We start from the raw sequence: 19,602 nt of genomic DNA, 5'->3' as shown, positions 1-19,602 counted from the left end.
GCTAAGGGCCCTGATACTACCACTTGGGTCTGGAACCTACATGTTGATGCTCATGATTTTGATTCTCATACTGGTGATTTGGAGGAGATTTCTCGAAAAGTCTTCATTGCTCGTTTAGAACATTAAATAGCTTGTATCCATAGAACACCGGGCGTAACATAGACAATAAATGTTTTTACGATCCCTATGTAGAAAGCCCTTTTCTTTTTTTTTGTAGTATTTACTAGAAAATTTGGTCCTCTCTTTTTTCTATAGTGGAGAAAGTCGCACGTAAGAGATCACAGCCATATTATTAAATGCTTGCGATAGGAATGTATTTCGTTCTAGTGCCCGGAAATAATATTCCAAAGCCTTTGTATGCTCTCCGTTACTTGTGTGTATAAGGCTTATACGTTGCAACGGGAGAAAAAAAAAATCCCGGCACGACCAGTAATTTAGCTGAGATCTTAGGTCATTTACATAGCACTTGACAAACCATTCTTCAAAGATTAATGAACTATCTTCTTGCACATCTACCATTAGGTCTTCACATTACTGTGTATAGTGAATCACTGAGAGTGCTTTGCTTGAGAGAGTTAAAACGTTCTGTCAAATCGTAGGAGCTTGAGGGAGAGAATCTGTGGAGGATTTTCTCAAAGAATTGGGCCCATGTCAATTTCTTTTTCAGTAATCCTGAATGCCTAAGAGTATCTACAGTTGGACTTGGCAAATCCGGCCCTCTATAAGCCCACGGACGCGTCCGCGAACAGTGCCAGGCGACTCCTCATTTGGGCTGCTACACATCCACACACCTCAAATGAGGATCCCGCAGGATCCTGGTTTGAAGAAATAACCAAACGAAAAAGGTACGCTCCTGGTTTTTACAAGATTTTCAAATGTATTATGGCAAAATAAAAAATATGTAAATTTTCAATAAATGTCATGGGTTAAAGAACAACACATTATAAAAACTTCTCAAAAATAAGAAATGTACACCAGTTTGAAAAAGTGTTCACTTCTAAAATTTTAAGAAATTAGAAAGAGAGAAAAAATTAATAAGAAAAACCTGGGTGGAGAAAATAGAAATATTAAAAAACCACAAGAAATAAGTAGCTGGCCCGAGTGGACCGACTCGGTAGTAGCTTTGCACCAGCGGCTTTCGGAAGCTGAGGTTTAGGAACCTTCTGTCCAGTTTTTGGGACGGTTGGGCATGGTGTTATTTTTATGTCCCATGTTTTTCTCTACTCCCTCCGTTTCTAAATATAAGACCAGTTAGAGATTTCAATACAGAGTACCTATGGACATATATAATCATATTTTAGAGTGTAGATTCACTCATTTTGCTCCTATATAGTCCATACTAGCTTAACCCGCGCGGCGACACGCCGCGCCTGTCGGCAAGTCGCGACTATGTAGACTATGGTCCAAGCAATAGAGTAATGGCACAAACAGAACGATTAACATTGGCACACCTGTAATAAGAACTACTTATTAAAACCATATACAACTCACACTACATTATTTTTTTGAAAGGAACTCACGCTACATATTGGGCATAGGGAGATACAAACGTATTGTAATAAGAAGTCGCAAGCGGGTTTTGTTGGATTAGATCATCCTGGTATAACCTCCTGCAGAATTGGTGCCTGTAATAAAGTGATACAAAGCTTTTGCAAAATCTTGGACACGCCGTCTTGCTCCTGCGTATGTGATAATAGGATCTTCGCTATGTGGACGTTGATGATACATGTGAAGCGGCAACACATCTGAGAAGTTGTTGCATATTTTTTGCGAAAATCATTGTTTGCCTTGTGAACTCATTCTGCCGAGTACCTACTTGCTGACGGTCCATGTTAAATTGCCACTGCTTGGTTTGTGCCTTCTCTTGTGCCGTAAATAGTCTTTCCTTTGTGACTTGAAGTGCGTAGTAGTTGTGGTCATTGATGGAAATGTTGTAATCTGCACATATGCATTCCAGAGCAACTTGAGCAACCTTTTCTTTGGCTTCATCTTCTGTCTAGGCTGGTTCTCCTTCAGACATCATTGAAGATTCCCTATGGCTGTCTTATTCACGTGTAGGTCTATCAGTATAGATGATTGCACCATGGCTCCATGATGATACCAGTGAGTATAACCCTGTATTTTTAAGATAGTTACCAAACTTACTTCTTCAAGAATTGGACGTCTTGCAATGTATACTATCAAGTTCTCATGTTGTATATAAAAAGATTAAACACAATATTTTGTTAAGTCACAAGAGTAGAAAGAACATAAAATATTGGATAAGAGTGAGGGCTTACCGAACAGCTTGCATTGGCGCGATTGAAGTGCGGATGGTCTTCTAAGGAGCTTAGTGTTGGGTGCTTGCCTTTCTTCTAAACTTGCTTTCCCATGGAGAATGCTCTCTCTGGACGGTAAGCTCCATCCATTGTATCGTGTTTCACCGTGTGTGAACTGTGACTTTATTTGGTGGCGTGTGACTGGTTATATAGTGGGTACGAAAATGGATGAGTCATCCTTGTAGATGAAGTGGTATAGAGCTTTTGCAAAGTGTTGCAAGCGATCTTGTGGTTGGTTAGCAGAAGCACCGATGTATGAGATTATTGGATCTTCAGTTTGTGTATGTTGAAGATAGATATGCAATGGTGTATGACGTCAGAAAAATTATTGCATATCTTTGGCGGGGTCTTAGTCTTTCATGTGAACTCATTTTGCTGGATGGTTATCTGTTAATGGGCCATATTGAACTGCCATTAATTGGTGTGTGCCTTCTCTCATGTTGAAAACAGGCTTCTCTTTGTGACTTCATGGTGCACACCATGCATTGTTGGTGTGTTTCGTTGAGATTTTGTGTGTCGTCAAGAAAGGCTAATGTGCTGATCCTTTTTTTGTTTGTTTATCTATTTCGTGCCTTCACGAACCAGTGATGTATATTGGTTGTTGTTGCACATGTCAAGTCTTATGTACATGTGCCCTTTAGTCTTGTTATACATGGCGACGTGTCAGTAACAATATATAGTGATTGCTGATTGCCATTGTTAAAATGTGGAGTCGTGTTTCTCTCATTGGGAATATGGATAGACAACATGCTGGTCTATGCCAATGATGGATGATGGTGAAGATGAAGATGAAGGTTGGCCAATTTTATGAAAGAAGTGGAATAGTAAACCATAAGACTATCTCACATATTTAATTTAGTCAAACTCCAATACTTCTACAACAACATAAATTTGATCAAACTTTAGTAATTGAGCATGATGATGGTGTATAATCATATTAGTATAAAAATAAAATTTAATGTAGCATGAGCCATGCAGCAGTGGTAGGTGGTCCGATGTGAATACTGCATACACGATGATTGATCAGATGTTCCATTTGGTTTGTGCATGCAGCCATGCTGTATCAAAGGCAACTAACTGTTATATAAATTGTTGCGTCTATTTTTATTTTTATTTTTGCATGTAGTCCATGTAGATAGTCATGCATGCTGTATTAAGACAAAAACATGGTGGACATAACTCCATGGATTGCTGCCAAAACATAGAGCTCCATGGAGAAATTGTAAATCAGAAGATTGTGAATAGGGCGAACCCATCTCTGTTCATGTAAAAATAGGCCACATCCTGCAGCAGCATCAACTTAAACTTTACATAAAATCGACAGCAAGATATCGTTGAACTTCAATTATAACCGCGGAAAAACTATGCTCACTCTTCCCTAAAAAAAACTATGCTCACTCCAGCAAAAAAAAAAAATCAGAGCTGTACATATTGACCTTGTGCTCGACAGTATTCAGCAGCCGACGGCACCGCTAGCTCAAGTTCGGAGTTTTGACGCAGCCGCACGATCGGTCTTGGTGGGCCATTATTCTGCCATATCATTGGTAATGGACGCCGTCACGGCCGGCCGACGCCGCTTGCACTTCTCCCCCGCTGGCTGTGTCGACTGCCACCCGCGACAAACTTTCCCGTGATAAAAGTGCACGCACGGCACTCTAGCTCACTCCAGATTCTCCCCTAGCCTCTAGCCTCCCTCCCTACTGTATTCTACTCTGCTGTAGAACAAGTCCAACGCAAGCAGAGAAGGAGAGCTAGCTAGAATAAGAATTGAAGTGTGACACCCTCTCGCTGCAGTTCTGCAAGATGCCACTGCGGGGATCCTGAGCGAGCACCATTAACCCACATGTCTATCTCTTCCCCAGCTCGGTGAAGAAATTGTAGCGGTCAACGTTGCCGCAGAACCGGTGCAGCCTCTTCATGGGTCGTCCTCTTCCACTAGTAGAAAACATGGCTTTGATTCGGCCAGAAAAGAGCATTAGTCTGGTTCAGGCGGCTAGGGCACCGTACAGGCATTAGTCCCGGTTCAAATGAGACCTTTAGTCCCGGTTGGTGCCACGAACCGGTACTAATGGGTGCACTAATGGGTGCGATGCCCATTAGTACCGGTTCGTGGCACCAACCGGTACTAAAGGTTACCTTTAGTCCCGATTTGAGCCACCAACCGGTACTAATGGGGTTTGAGGCATTAGTACCGGTTCATGGCACGAACCGGTACTAAAGGTCCCATTTTCAAACTCTACCCCCCTCTCCCCGGATCGCCTTTTCAGTTTTGTAAAAAGCAAAAGAAAATGATAAAAACTTCAGAAATTAAAATCCTTCCAGATGTAGTTTTGCATACGATGTCAGAAAAAAAGTATAATATATCAAAATGTTCAGCACGAAAATCCGCATCCGATTTTGACAGCCTACGGCCTATTTGCAAATTTTGAGAATCCTCAAATTCTAAAAGGAAAAAAAGTTATGCTCAAATTTCTGGGTTTTTTTAATTTTTGTTAAATCTGGTCAAACTATGGTCAAACTACTTATTCAAGAAGTATTAGTGTTACTAAATAATTATTCAAGAATATTAGTGTTACTAAATAATTATTTCAGTTTTTTTGAATTTTGGTCAAATCTGGTCAAACTGTGGTCAAACTGTTGTCAAACACCAGTAGAAAAATCCAAATTTGAAGAAGCTAGCAACATAAAAATCGCCCACGACAGCATCAAGACCCGCGGTCCTGGCAGCGCACGCATGCAAGCATGCACGCTTCCGCCTTGTCCCAGAAAAAAAAACTTCCGCCCACTTTTGGGAAGGTTTTGCAAGTTATAAAATATTTTCTATGTTTCTCTATCAGTTATTATTGATTTTCTTTTTGTTTCTGTTCATTTTTCGTTTTACTATGTTTTTGTTATTTTCGGTTATTTTTATTTTATTTTTAGAATTTTCAAATACATGTCGAATTTTAAATATATAGCAATTGAACATCTTCCGTACAGGCTGGACATTTTTAGACACATGTTGAACATTTTTTAAATATATGATTAATATTTATTAGAATACATGTTTTTCTGAAAAAATTATCTGAATACATGTTGAGCATTTGTGAAAAGCACTTTGAACCTTTTTTTCATACACAATGAACATTTTTAAACACAGGTTGAACATTTTTCAAAAGAGAGAACTGATGGCCTGGCTGGCCCAGGTAAGCAATCAGGCTGCACTATTATTGACTATTCGCTGCGCTCCCCACCTGATATCAAGCTAGATTAAAAAAAAATCCTGATATCAAGCACCACACAGTTAGTATTAGTGGTCCTTGAGAGTGTCATGTAATCTCTATTGCCTTTCGGTTGTGTTGGCCTTTTTATCTGGCTTGTATGACTTTACTTTGTACGTGAAGCTTCTTAATGATGGATACATGCATACAATTGGCGCAGAGAGGCCTAGGGTATACCGGCCTTTTTCGGCAAAAAATCCTTAAGCAGTTTTTTTTGTAAATTAAATGTGAGAGTGTATTATGTTTAGAAATTAGAACTACAAATACTCTAATTGCCCTTGAGAAAATGTTAGCGCGTCTTAAAATCTACATGGGGAGAATAAAACTCTTACGTCGCACTTAAATTGGACAGGCAACTGCACTGTATCTGGAGTAGCAATCATCATAAGAAATGAAAGCTAACAGGTTCCACAATGACGTACATATCGAAGCAAATTATTTGGCAAACAGCCGAGCATGTCCTTTGCTTCTTGCACATGTCTCCTGAAGAAGACCCGAACTTAATTCTCCCTCGAGACTGGAGATCTGAAATTCCATACACTGTAGGTTACGACCAGCTGAAATGTACTAGCATATCCCCGCAAAAAAAAGTACTAGCATAACTACATGGTTCTACAGATGCCGGGTTAATAATGTAAAAAACAGTGAAATTATAAAATGAACAACCTTATGCAACAATGCATGATTGGCAAAAAAATAATCTGTACCAACTAAGGATATGTGATTCTCCACATAAGGGTTGCAAATATCTTAACCCATTCATTTTTTGGCCACACATGAGAGAAAAATGTATCAATTCTTGAATTTGTTAAACTAAAACCGCCATTAGGATGGCATGTGGATAGTCAATTTCGTACCAGTACGGCATCGTAGCTCAATTAGAATGCCGTCCATTGAGCTGGTTGATAATTGCTTCTATGGAAGGTCTCCTCTGCCGATCAGTCTCAACACATTGCAGTCCAATTTCGATGCATTTTTTTATTTGTCGGAGGCTATCTGCTTTTAATGATGGGTACTCTGATACGATGTGCTGCTCTGTCCAATTTTCACGTACCTATGAACAGGATTGGAATTATAACCCCTCAAGATATACCACAAAAGATCATTTCTAATATCAGCCTCTAAAGTTTAGTGTCCAAATTATTAAGAAAATTTCCAGTTACCTTTTTAATAAATTGTTCTGCAGATGGTTTGTTCCCGCGGCAATTCTCCTCTCTTGTGGTGGTCTCCAGGATTAGTACACCTAAACTGTATATGTCTGACTTTGTGGAGATTTCACCTCTGTATAGATATTCTGGAGCAATGTATCCACTGCATACCATTAACATTAACAATAAGTACTACCAGAGAGGTTAGGATGCATTTAAACAATAATAAAGAATCAAAAATTTATCACAGCTCATAATCGACTTACTATGACCCCACTACATTTTGTGTGTTCATCCGTGTTTGTTCTTGACCGAAGAGTCGCGAGAGACCAAAATCCGCTATTTTCGGTACCATGTTACTATCCAGCAGTATATTTTCGGGCTTAAGATCCATATGGACAATAGGAATGCTGTGTACAAAGAGTAAACCCTCGCAGATCCCCTTAATTATGTTGAATCGTGTGTCCCAGTCCATTTTGGTATCTCCTGAAGAAGTGACGCACAGGATTACTGAAGCACTCCAAGATAATGACTTGAATATCATTTATTTGTTAGCATGCTAATAGAAAAAAATATTGATCACAGAAGACACATTTGTATGTACAGTTGCAACTTCTTTTGATCATGTCAACTGTTGTATCTATATTATCATTGTATAGCATTTAAACCTGAACGTGGTGTAACAAAGATTGATAGCCAAATTCCAATTAATAGTGTATGATAGGAGTATTAGAATCTTGAACATTGATGCAATTTGAATCGGATAGTATGACATACCAAAAAGATTCTTCTTAAGGCTTCCCCCTGGTAAATATTCGTAGCAGAGTACACTTTCAACAATGTCAGCAACAATATACCTTCCATTGTTCTGCACCACTTTCTTTTGACTTTCATGACAGTAACCAACCAACTTTACAACATTTTCATGATGGAGAGCCATAATATTTTGAACCTCATTATTAAATGCTTTATCTCGTGGAAGGGGCGAGTTTTCGGCAAGTTTCTTCACAGCAATGGTTTCCCCATCTGGCGCTGTTCCCTGCTCAACCTCAGACTCTATCAGCAACATTTTTCAGTAACTTCTGAAAAGACGGAAACTGTTAAAGCACAACCATACCTTATAAACAGTTCCAAAAGCGCCTTCACCAATTACACGCTTCTCTGAGAACTGATCTGTGATACTCTTCAGAAAGTCTAATGGCAGATGCTTCGGTAATGTGCTCAAAATGCTCGGCTTGTTCTCTTGAGTTCTACCTCCGCTAGCACTAGTAGCCATTTCTGATGATTTAAGAAGTGTTGATGTGACTCCTAATTTACCAGAGCTAAAACAGATTTATATAAATTATGGGTTGCTGCCAGTTCTCCATATACCAGAGAACAACAAAAACAGATTTTTTCTTACAAGAAACAGCAAAGACAGATTAACAATACACAAGACTAAACACACATGGAATGTCCGTAGACTAACTGACTAATCCACAAACATGTTTTTCCTCTGAAATAGAAACTTCTATAGATTTGTTGCCATTGTATCTGGATGATACAAGCCCAGAAGAGTTCTAACTTCTGGCCACAGCATCGAAATTGCACGCAGACATGCAAAGGCAAGCAAGCAACGGTAAAAGATGTAGTAATTAGTAATAACATGGAAGAAAACACTCTTATCCATAGACATGGCTGTTGTAACATCATCTGAAAACAATCAACGTCCAAATTGAAAGAACATACCTTGTGAAGATGGGACTCTTGAGGGATCCTCTAGCAGTTGTGAAGAGAGCAGAGGAGAAACGGGGATGAAGCTTCTGAGAAGGAACCGCTTCCTGCTAGCCTCAGTTGGATATATACCACCAACCCAATGAGATGCCCACCTACCGCGTAGAAAAGTATGCATTGACTTGACTCATGCCCACCGTGTTCGACTCTTTCTGGGTGAATAAAAAAATGTAGTACAATAATCCACGTCCACGTCACTCTAAATATAGAATAATCAATAGTAAAAAAAACAATAATCCATGTCTACATGATCCTAAATATTTCCACACTATAGCAAGGACATCGACACTGACACCATGTGAGATGCTATACAGATAATAATCCGCATTAGTAAGATACACAGAGCACCAAGTCTAGTATTTGACCCTAGGTAGGCAGAAGGTAAAACCACCCTTCTAACCATCTAAGCAATGATCAGTTCTGCCAAAATTTTGGCTCTTTTTCACACAAAACATTATCCGAACGTACTAAAAGGCTTCCCAACAAGGGAGAACATACAAGCTTTCCAGTCATGCCTGACCCACCTTGCTTGGCTTGGGATAAGATGCACTGTTTTTCAACAATCTCACTCTTTTCCACTCAGATCATTGTGCTCGTCAGAGAAGCCTCTTAGTGTTGTCTCCATTTTTCCCTTGCACTTTTGGCAGCAATGTGAGAAAAAGGACAGTTGAGCAGTTTTCCACTCAAACCACAATGGTGTTAAGGACCGTTGAGCAATGTGAGAGAAGGCTGGACATATTGGCTAGCTTTCCTATTAAATATATATACCAGTAGCTTGAGCAGCTCAAGACTTTTCATCGTCTCTGAACCAAACTTGACAGATAATGAGCTGGAGTTGCGCACCTATAAAATGGTCAGGCTGGACAGACAACGGATTCCAGATGGAGATGGCCCTTGATTGCAGAGAACATATCCTTGCTGTTCTTCCTGTTAACGCCGGACACTCGGAGCTTGCGCAACTGGGTGAGCTTCTTGAGAGCAGCTTTGGCCATGGCCTTCCCACCGGAAGCAGAGATGTTGAGTGTTGACAACACCAAGCGTGTGCAACGCCGTCAGTTTCCCAATACCTCTAGGCACCTGAACAACAACTATACGGTGAGGTCTGCAGAACCAAGCAGGTGGTGCTGACGTCGGCGACCCTGGCCTTGAGCTGCTCCATCTCGTCGAGCGCCTGGTCGAGCGCCGGCGGGCGCGCCCAGGGGACGCAGAGCCGGCGGAGGCGGAGCCAGAAGCTGGTCGTCCCATTGTCGACGTGGACGAGGAGCTCGATGCAGTCCTCCACGTTGTAGGCCAGCTCGCGGATCTGGCATTCTCTCTCTCTCTCTCTCTCTCTCTCTCTCTCTCTCTCTCTCTCTCTCTCTCTCTCTCTCTCTCTCTTGCGTGGGTAGTGCCTTCGATGGCGGATTCTACAGCGGAAGGTTTGGGGCGGATTTGGAGATGGCGGGAGCAGAGCAGGGGAGTGTGATGAGGACGAAGGGGATTGGGGATTTTGGGTGGGTCAAAGTCTTCGTCGCTATACGGCCGGCCACGTCAAGTCGTCGTCGGTAGGCATGCAAATGCCAAATAAGCGGCCTCCGTAAGTGGGCCCCGTTTAACTAATTTCAGCTACTTTTATAGTTTATTTTCAAAAACAATTTTTTTAACTGTTAGATTATTATAGTGTGATCAAATGGGATTAAACGGACCGTTTAACATCGGGTATATGGAGAGATCTTTTTCTTCCGTGTCATATCTTTTTCCTCAGCGGGGATCATTTGTGAATAAGAGTGCGGTGATCGAAAACGAGAGCACCGCTCATGTTCCATCACAACTTTGGCCATAGCAACCCAACGATCATCAATAGATTCAAGGGAAGCAGACCAGTCTATCGGAAGAGCTGTCTGCAAAGGAGCATCACGGGATACATACGATCCGCACCATGAGGCTCCCGCGGAGAGGATGCGACATTGTGCAAATACTTGTGACAAGCATCTATGTGGAGGCATCGGATGAGGAGCAACACCCAATGCTCCCTCTTTGTTGCACATCAGCCAAGGAGGGTGCTCCGTGGGTGAGGGTGAAGCGACATCGCGCATCCTGGAGCAGTGCGTGAGGTGGAAGGCATTCTGGTCTCTCTAGCCCCCCCCCCACTCCACCCTCCTATTGACGACAATGGCCTTTGTCGGCCCGAGCACTGACGATTCGTTGCGGTGCGCTGGCGACGAATACCGCTGTTGGTCCTTAGGACTCCAACAGACTCGGATTCTTCCAATGGAGACACATTGGGGATTTTAGATAGATATTCTCGGAAACAGGTCAATGGTGACATGCACTCTATGGTATCGAGACCCCACGATGTCAGCGTCCATAACACCATCAAGGAATGCCACATGCAGATGTGGGCGTTGTTACCCGCAGCTGACACTGTGATGTATAGGGCTACAGATTCATCGGTTCCCTTCCATTCTCGGTCCAGGCTCCTCTACCACCGCTGCCGCTCACAAAAATTTGATCTAGGAGAATTTGGCCGGAGACATGGCTGACAGTGGAAGAGGGAGAGGAAGGGGAGCAAAGGTAACCGAGCAGACGGACCTTCGAACATGTGGTAGCAGGAACAACAGTTACAGCTCGTGCACGCCTGCCACCGCAGTTGAACTTTAGTGAAAATCAAGTTTTAACAAAATTCTCTTACCACATTTTCAAAATTATCAAAAAATACAATATGAGGGTGATTTTTTTGTATTGCCATAGAATTTCAAAATTCCATACCAAATTCATTCAAAACTTCAAAGTACTATAGTAGTTTCACATGATTTTTATCGGTTTTTGCCGTAACTTGATGTTTCTCCCCACCCGCAAAAAAAAAACTTGATTTTTCTCCCGATATTAATTTGCCATCCGTCCCCTACACTGGGCCAGCCACGCTCGCTCACCTCCTCGGGCTCACCAGTCAGCTAAACTGCATCCTCCCTCGCTGTTGCGCCGGCTTTGCTCTGCCTCTGCACCATCTTCTCTGCTCTCCGCCGTCAACGGATGCTCCCAAGGAGCCCCCTTTTCCTCCGTCGGCCGAGCCGAGATCAATGGGGGCGGTGCGTCCGCTCCTTCTCCGTCCAGCAGCCGCCGCCGAAGCAGCTGGCTGCATTGGTCTGGTCGTACTAGAACGCAGGCCGGCCCTGCGGCAGAAGTTCTCCCAGATCGGCGCCCGCGGATGCGGATGCGGGGACGTCGGCACGTCGCCCTTCTGCCGCCGGCCCGTCCGTGACCTAGCTGCTCACCCGTTGCCCATCCATTGTCAATCCAATCCAATGATCACTGAGTGCGTCAACCACGCCGGCACGTTGACGACAAGCGCCATCGTTACCTTTTCCTGGTCAGCGCCTCTTGCCATTTCCCTCCTTCCGCTGCTGCTCCTAGAGCCTGCTCCCTGGTTAACTACTTATATTTCTCTTCTGAGATTGTGGGAGACCTGGATAATTTGTTTGTTCTCTGAATGTTGCTCATGCTACAGATGGAGGTACCTTTCCTGAGATTCGAACCAACTGGTTTGTAAGATAACTGACTGTTGCTCCTTTTATTTTTAGTGAGTCAAGATAGCTGTAATCGTCAGTACTATACTATGGACCTGCTCTATAGGCATTCAATTGACCATCTCTTGTAACACATACTCAAGCCTTCCTGATTGAAGGACCTTTGCATTACGTCTTCCATACTTTCCAATACAACATAATCATCAGTTAGAGAGGACAATGTTTGTAGCAGCAGCTAATTAAAGACCGCATAATCGACCAAGAAACAGTTAAATAGAACACAAAGAGAACACCCTCTCGCAAACAACAACTCAAGAATTTTTTTTTGGATCTTAATAACAACCTCAAAGAGTTCTTGGTGGATGAGACTATTAGTCCAGTGTAACATAAACGATCGGAAGCTTCACCACATCAACCACCTTATCCGCCATGGCCTTCTTGAACAATTCTTGATAATCAATCTCACCATCTCTTGATTCCAAGTCTTGGGTGATACTGGTGTTCTGCACGAAGAGCATGTCATGACACCGCATGTTGGGCGGCGCCGCGTCCTGCGCCTGCAACTTCACGATAACATAACGGCAGGAGCATGGCGGCATGGTCCCTTGGCTTGGCCGCACACTGTACTTGTTCTGGTTAATTTTTATGTTGAACGCGACGATGCCCTCCGTCTTGTTGATTATCTGTAGGCAGCACGACGTCTCCTTCCTTGGCTCAAAGACGAACCGCAGCTCCAGGGATGGATCCACCGAGATAATGTTGGTGTCGCAGCTTCTCTGCAAAGCAAAATAACCAGAGGTCAAAACTGTCGAAACAGAGGATTTCAGAATACTGAAGAAACAGAGGAGTGGCACCCACGCCCCCCAGTGGTGGAAGAACGTACCTGGACCGTGGCATCATTTGACACATTAGAAGCTAGTGACATTGCTTTAAGCTTAGCTTCTAGTTGATCCAGTTCATGGACAATATCATTGATACATGGCCTTTTGTTTCTGTCCCTGTCCACACACCTTAGTGCAATCTCAACACATGAAGTCACTCCTAGAATGTCTATTTCCTGTGACTGTGAGGAATATCCAGGCTTTGCCTGAAACTTTTTCCTCCAGATTTCCCTTACCTACATGCAAATTTGGGGCATTAAATTCCCTATAAAGATACTAAATACTCCCTCCGTTCCTAAATGTAAGTCTTTTTAGAGATTCCACTATAAACTACATACGGATGTATATAGACATATTTTAGAGTATAGATTCACTAATTTTGCTTTGTATGTAGTCCGTGGTGAAATCTCTAAAAAGACTTATATTTAGGAACGGAGGGAGTAGTTTGCAGTGCAAAAATGTGAAAGAAACGCATATGTGTTATGTGTTAATGGTATACAGAGAGAAAGAATTATGTTTCTTTTTGCCGGGAGAGAGGTTTTTTCTTACAAGCTCAATAAACTGTTCGGAGGGCATTTCAGAGCAACGGAAGTAGCTCTTATCCCCGGCCAACATTTTTACAATTATGACCCCCAAACTGAACACGTCAAACTTCTTTGATATGAAGCCACTGTCAACATACTCTGGTGGCATGAACCCGCTGCATTGATATACACAATTGGTAAGTACATGAAAAACTTAGTTCAGAGTGCTCAGGGTATGATGATCCATCAACTTACAGTGTTCCGTGGCGCATCTCTGTTTGTCGTGTTTTTGTTGAAGCAACGAGTCTTGACAAACCAAGATCTCCAATTTTGGGCGTCATACTTTCATCCAGCAAAATATTACCAGGCTTCAAGTCCAGATGGAAAATAGGTTTTCCCTGTGAGGTGTGAAGGTGATCTAGTCCCTCACAAGTCCCTTTGATAATCTGGAAACATGTGGGCCACTCAAGCCCGCAAGATTCATCTGCAATTAGTAGCAAAAAATACATACAAAATAAGGTATTGACTCGTTCATCTTGATGGGCAAACTGATATTTGTAGCCAATTGTCAACCCTATGTGTTTTAAGATAAGGAGGACTTGCATTGATTATTTGAGTCATATCAAGATGGAACAACTACAAAGTAAGCATGTTCTAAGCTGATTAATATATGGGGGTGTTTTTTCAAAAAAAGAGGATGAAACAACTAGTAAAAAAGAGTTGAAATCCTACCCCCCTGCATATAAGATACTTATATCCACAATACTAGTATAGGTTACCTTGAATGTGTTTATCGAGGCTTCCGCCGTGCATATATTCGAAGCAGAGCACTCGCTCCATCTCTTTAGCGAAGATAAGCTCCCCCTTGTGCTCCATGTATTTCTTGCAAGACTGGTGGCAGTAGCCAATTAGCCGCACAACATTTTTGTGGCGTATGTTACGAAGGTTACGGAACTCGTTGTCGAATTGCTTATCATCGAGTCCCTGCAGTTGACGAAGCTTCTTCACCGCAATTTCTTCCCCTTCATGGGTCGCCTGATAAAATCGATGATCAGTTGTCATGGTACGGATTGTGATTATAATTGAGGGAAGCACAGATTTAGATATAAGAATTTGTAGAAATACCCTGTAAACAACTCCGTATCCACCGCTGCCAACTATCTGATCCTCTGCAAAGTTGTTTGTGATGGCTTCGATATCCTGGAGCTTAAAATCCATGTTGCTGATATCTCCCACCCGGCAGGCTTACTGGACGATCCTCTTCTTTTTCTTCCTGAGAAACCAAAATTATAATTGGATATCAACGACTGCTGCGGCACCTAGAAGCACCAAAGATTGAACTACTTTATGGCATCCATATAGTTTCCCCATCTGCTATTGCTGAGGCGCCTAGAATTTTACGCCGTGTCAGTAAAGTCACGAGCCCTGAGGGTGAGACCAGGACGACGCGGCTGGCCACGGCAGCCGATTGACCCAAAGAAGAATAAGAAGAAGGATGCTGCGGGGGAGACGAAGAAACGGAGGATGAAGAAGCAGAGGAAGAAGGCTGCTGCTAGAGGAAGAAGAAGGCTGCTGGACCTTTGGATCAGGATCCGACGGTGGAGAGCGATTTAACTAGAAGCAAGCAAATTTCAGACGGCCGTGTAATAGCCGACCCTATAGTTGCACTAGTACTACTAGTACATACGAAGTAGTATATCCACCAATACGTGACTGCGTGATTTGCTTGGCGGAAAAAGCAACGAACTGAGCAAGATGGCGTAGGAGTAGCACTGACCTGACCTGACCTGGTGAAGAAGGAGCGAATGGAAGGCCGAAGGCGACGATGGAGCGGAGCGGAGCGGAGCAGAGTTGGTTGCTCGGCGGCGGCCAAGATGAGATGATGAGGTGAGGAGGATCCCATCCACCCAGCGGCACCTTGCAACCTTTTAATGGAGCGAACGTGCAGCGTAAACGCGTCGTTGCCTGCGGGGAAGACAACAACGGAGGCCAACGACGTTGACTTGACCCCGGCCGATCTCTTCTACGCTTTTTCTTTCCTTCTGCCGGGGAATCTCTTGTACTGGGGAAAGCGCGTCTCTGCCTAGCTAGGGACCGGATGAAGCGCGTCTTTGCAGCGTCCAAGGGAACACCAAAGTTGTTTCATTGTCCTTGCTCATTTTTTTAGAAAAGGAGGATGACCCCGGCCTCTGCATCTGGGAGATGGATGCGGCCACTTCATTGATTATTCTCGAGGACCTTATAAAGTATTATATGATGAAGGGGTGCTAACTGGGCCAAATACATAGACCACTCACCTAAGCCTATCATCAAAAGCCAGAAGCCCTAGCCGAGCCACATACCGGGTCTGGGGCATAAACTGGTCTGACGCACTCACATGTGTCGTCGCCGCCATCTTCCACACGTCCGTCTTCAGAGCAGATATTGAGGCTTCTACCTTGTCAGGCCACTCTGCCATCGACGCCACCATGACGCCAGACAACTGCCTCCTCCTGCGCGAGTCTATCACCGCGCATCGGGTGCCGAGTCTCCACTGCGCCACGCCACCGAGATCCGCCGTCATCAATGTGTAGGATGAATCACCGCTCCACCAAAAAAGCCGCCCACTGGTCCCTCGATCCCGTGTACACCTCCAAGAATGACGCCCCCAAGGAGGAAACGACACCAACACGCCGCCGTCATCCGATCTACTGATCTAGGGTTTCCCCCGGAGGTAGCGGATAGAGGTCTGGAACTTCTCCACGGCGATGCCTTCAAGAAGGTAATGACACAAAAGAGTGCCGCCAACGCCGGTCTTGGCATCAAGCCGAGAACGAGGTTTTCACCCGGATCTGCTCGAAGAACCTCCATCAAGCATCGTGTGCACGGGTCGCCGCCAATCTGAGCCGCCGCACATCGAGCAAGCCGCACCGGCCAGATCAGATCTGTCCGGAAGGCAAAACACACATGGCGCCGACCCACCACCAGGCCCTCCATGCCGCCACCGCCGATCCGAGGTCAGATGGTCTGTCGCGGCAGACTCGGCGCAGCCGCTGCCCGAAGCAGGGCCGGCCGCCGCACCCGCCACCGTCGCCACCCTAGGCCGAGGCGGCCGCCGCGCTGCCGCCGGTCAAGGCAGGCCTGCCGCGCCACCAAGGCCAGATCGGCCGTGCCACCACACGCCGCGGGGCTCCGCACCGCCCCCATGACGCAGGAGAGAGGGAAGGCCCCCGCCACCGCCGTCAGCCACCGGGCTATAGGCCGGCGGCGTCCTTCGACGGCGGCGGAGGGAGGGAAGGAAGGATGAGGAGCCCCCGGCGGCTAGGGTTGCGATCCCGCCCGAGTCGCCCGAGCGGGGGCGACGCGGGGGGAGCGGGCTCAGTTCGGTACCATCTGACCATCTTTGTCCTTGCTCATAAGAATACTCGCGGCCGAGTATAAAAGTGTGATCCGAAAGTCGAGATATTTCACGAATACAAGACCGGACTTGGTCTATTCCGTTGGCATAGTGGGTCGCTTCATGAAAGCACCCACGACAGAACATTTGGCAGCTGTGGAAAATATACTCAGGTATATCAAAAAGACAACAAATTTCGGTTGTGTCTATTTGACACAGAAGAGGAGATGGTGAAACTACTTGGCTGTAGTGATAGCGACATGGCAGAAGATGAGGACGACCGTAAAAGTACCTCGTGCGTGGCATATTTCTTGGGAGGAAGCATAGTGAGTTGGCTATCACAAAAGCAGAAGGTGATCGCACTATCATCCCATGAAGCAGAGTATATTGCGGCTGCAACCGTGGTGTGTCGAGGCATGAGCCTAGGAAGGCTACTCGGTGACCTCACAGGCAAGGAACCGGAACGAGTGATGCTCAATAGTGATGATGAATCTACAATCTCTCTGTGAAAAAATCAAATGCATCATGGTAGATGTAAGCACATCGATATGACGTATCGATACCTAAGGGAGTGTGTGGAAGAAAGCAAGATCAACATCAACTACGTTTGCACCGACGACCAGCTTGCAGATATCCTAACCATATCTTTGGGACGACAGAAGTTCGTGAAGATGCGGCGAAGGATCGACGTTCAAGCTGTGAAGTGAGGACATCATGTTTAAGGAGGTGATTGTTGGAATTAACCACAATATAGTCTATGTCCGGCTCGGACTAGAGTCAGTCACCGTATAGGTTTCCTAGTTGGCTAGGTTAGCTACCTCGTACACCCATATATACATATGTATCCCCTGTACTTGTTAAATCAAATCAAAGCAATAAAATCAGGATAACGCTAACGCTCACACGTGTGGTGGGAGCCAAACCCGCCACACACCCTATAACATACAGACTACGCCATGTCACCGCATGCATGCATGTGGAAATCTTTTTGGATTTTTAGTTTTTAAAATGTTTTATCTCTTAAATGAAAAATCCGATTGAAGATTCGTTTTCACCATTAAATCCCCCGCGACGAGATCTTCGAAACTAGATCTCATATCAATATATTTCGACGAATTTTTTTTTGTTAAAAGTTGCCATGTCTATTGCACATGAATTTCCATGATGTTTACACTAAAGTTGTCATGTTATGTTTCAGCTATTTTCTTCTATATTAAAAAGTAAATTTTGACATATTATAAAACGGAGAATTAAGAAACTAGACTTGCCATGCACCATAAACTAAAATAGCCATGATACATGTACTTAAAATTGTCATGGTTCATACAAAAAAATATTTTCATGGTCAAAGTACTGGAATTGCCATCATCAAAAACTAAAATTGCCATGATCTACAAACTAAAATTGCCACATGGCAACTTTAGTTTAAGCACCATGACAACTACAGTGTAAACATCATGGCAACTTTTGGGCAAAAATTATTTTCGTCGAAACATATTAACATGGGGTCTGGTTTTGAAGATCTCGTCGAGACGGATTTTTATTTCGCTTTTCTAATTAGGAGATAAAACATTTTTAAGCCGAAAACCAAAAAGATTTCTGTTGATGTTATCTATTCATACGTGGCAAAATGAGTGATGATAAATGCATGTGAACGATGTGCAAACGCCCACACATATGGACGTTAGTTTTTCCGTAAAATCATAGGTGCGACACGCACATATTAGCCATCAAACCTTGTATTTTCCGTGTGCGTCATCTCGTCGAGTTGTGCGATCCATCGAGCCGACGACTTGGTATTTCGTACCTGCATGTACTAAGTCTACGTAGTCTACGTGAGAATCAATCGAGCTGCTTGCTGATTGAGAGCGTAACTAGTTTTGTACGTGTGTCTTCCGGCCGAACTTATGTACTAGCGCGTCTCGCCGGAAAGTAATCGGCTGCAGCTAGTTTGTACGAACGCACTGTCGGAAAGTACCCGGCGGCTGCACCGTCGAGGTCAGGCCTGGCCAACAACATATACATACATGCACTCATTCCTATGAATGCATACAGTCACGCCCTATCCCTTGAGCATATCTCTTGAGCATATCTGAGAGACCGAGCCAGCTTATGGCCTCTTTGATTCACAGGATTTGAAAAACGTAGGAACAAGAAAATATAGGATTGGAGTGGCATGCTCATTTGAATCCTATAGAATTAGCAAAGACTGTTTGATTTCGTGGGAAAAGCAAAGAATTGTAAAAGGAAGTTGAAATGTGCGTTAGATTTTCTATAAAATATAGTACAGAATATTCCATAGGAAAGAAATCCTATGAATCAAACGTAGGAAAAATTTCAAAAGATTGCAATCCCTAAAAAATCCTACAAAATTCCTTGAATCAAAGGAGCCCTTAATAACTTGAGATTCACAAAGTCATCATAGACGCCCCGTAGTTGACAAGAACGTCTCCTTCCACTGAACGAACATCGCAGGAAAAACTGAAATAAATTTAGAAAAATCCGAGCACCAATGCTAAGTCTAGAACTTGAACCCTGATGCGCTGTCAAAATTATAATGGGATTGAACATCGATCAGATTGCGGTGGCACCTAGAAATACGAACGATTGATACAATGATACTATGTCATTGCATTCGAATAGTTTCCGCATTCGATTTTGCTGAGGTGCCTAGAATTTTTCCCACGTTAGTCAATTCCCACGCGAATCCCCGAGGGTGAGACCGTACGCCAAGATCACGTTGAAGAAGGGCGCGGCAGCAAGTTGACTGATGGGGGGCCCGGGGTGTCGCCGGCGAGGGCTCTGACAGGACCTCA

At 44.0% G+C, this 19,602-nt stretch overlaps 2 protein-coding genes across 10 annotated transcripts; both read right to left on the bottom strand.

Moving 5' to 3' along the window:
* Positions 1–3,649: 3,649 nt before the first annotated feature.
* On the bottom strand, positions 3,650–9,845 carry LOC123051048 (cysteine-rich receptor-like protein kinase 37). 8 transcript variants are annotated; one of them, XR_006423934.1, is made up of 8 exons: positions 8,455–9,843; positions 7,844–8,034; positions 7,504–7,765; positions 6,993–7,212; positions 6,742–6,889; positions 6,436–6,632; positions 6,001–6,103; positions 3,650–4,269 (listed from the first exon to the last, which is right to left on the bottom strand). XR_006423934.1 is itself a non-coding variant. In XM_044473799.1 (8 exons), the coding sequence occupies exons 2-7, from the start codon at positions 8,615–8,617 to the stop codon at positions 6,453–6,455; spliced, it is 1,164 nt and encodes a 387-aa protein (XP_044329734.1). In that variant the 5' UTR covers positions 8,618–8,651; positions 9,024–9,843; the 3' UTR covers positions 5,892–6,103; positions 6,436–6,452. The 8 variants fall into 8 exon arrangements, 7 of the variants coding, with proteins under 7 accessions (XP_044329734.1, XP_044329738.1, XP_044329733.1 ...); XM_044473799.1 differs by lacking the exon at positions 3,650–4,269 and having other exon boundaries at positions 5,892–6,103; positions 8,455–8,651; positions 9,024–9,843; XM_044473803.1 differs by lacking the exon at positions 3,650–4,269 and having other exon boundaries at positions 5,892–6,103; positions 7,844–8,004; positions 8,455–8,651; positions 9,024–9,841.
* A 2,288-nt stretch (positions 9,846–12,133) lies between these two features.
* Positions 12,134–15,467, bottom strand: LOC123051046 (cysteine-rich receptor-like protein kinase 45). Of its 2 annotated transcripts, none has more exons than XM_044473796.1 (7): positions 15,188–15,467; positions 14,536–14,683; positions 14,190–14,445; positions 13,666–13,894; positions 13,436–13,586; positions 12,889–13,122; positions 12,134–12,781 (listed from the first exon to the last, which is right to left on the bottom strand). In XM_044473796.1, exons 2-7 carry the CDS (start codon positions 14,626–14,628, stop codon positions 12,377–12,379), a joined length of 1,368 nt encoding a protein of 455 aa, XP_044329731.1. In that variant the 5' UTR covers positions 14,629–14,683; positions 15,188–15,467; the 3' UTR covers positions 12,134–12,376. The 2 variants fall into 2 exon arrangements, with proteins under 2 accessions (XP_044329731.1, XP_044329732.1); XM_044473797.1 differs by having other exon boundaries at positions 15,193–15,425.
* Between the last annotated feature and the right edge of the window lie 4,135 nt (positions 15,468–19,602).

Source organism: Triticum aestivum, chromosome 2D, assembly GCF_018294505.1.
Source record: "Triticum aestivum cultivar Chinese Spring chromosome 2D, IWGSC CS RefSeq v2.1, whole genome shotgun sequence".
Classification (NCBI taxonomy): domain Eukaryota; kingdom Viridiplantae; phylum Streptophyta; class Magnoliopsida; order Poales; family Poaceae; genus Triticum; species Triticum aestivum.
Note: the sequence above shows the minus strand (reverse complement) of the source record. Positions and strands in the feature narration are given on the sequence as shown.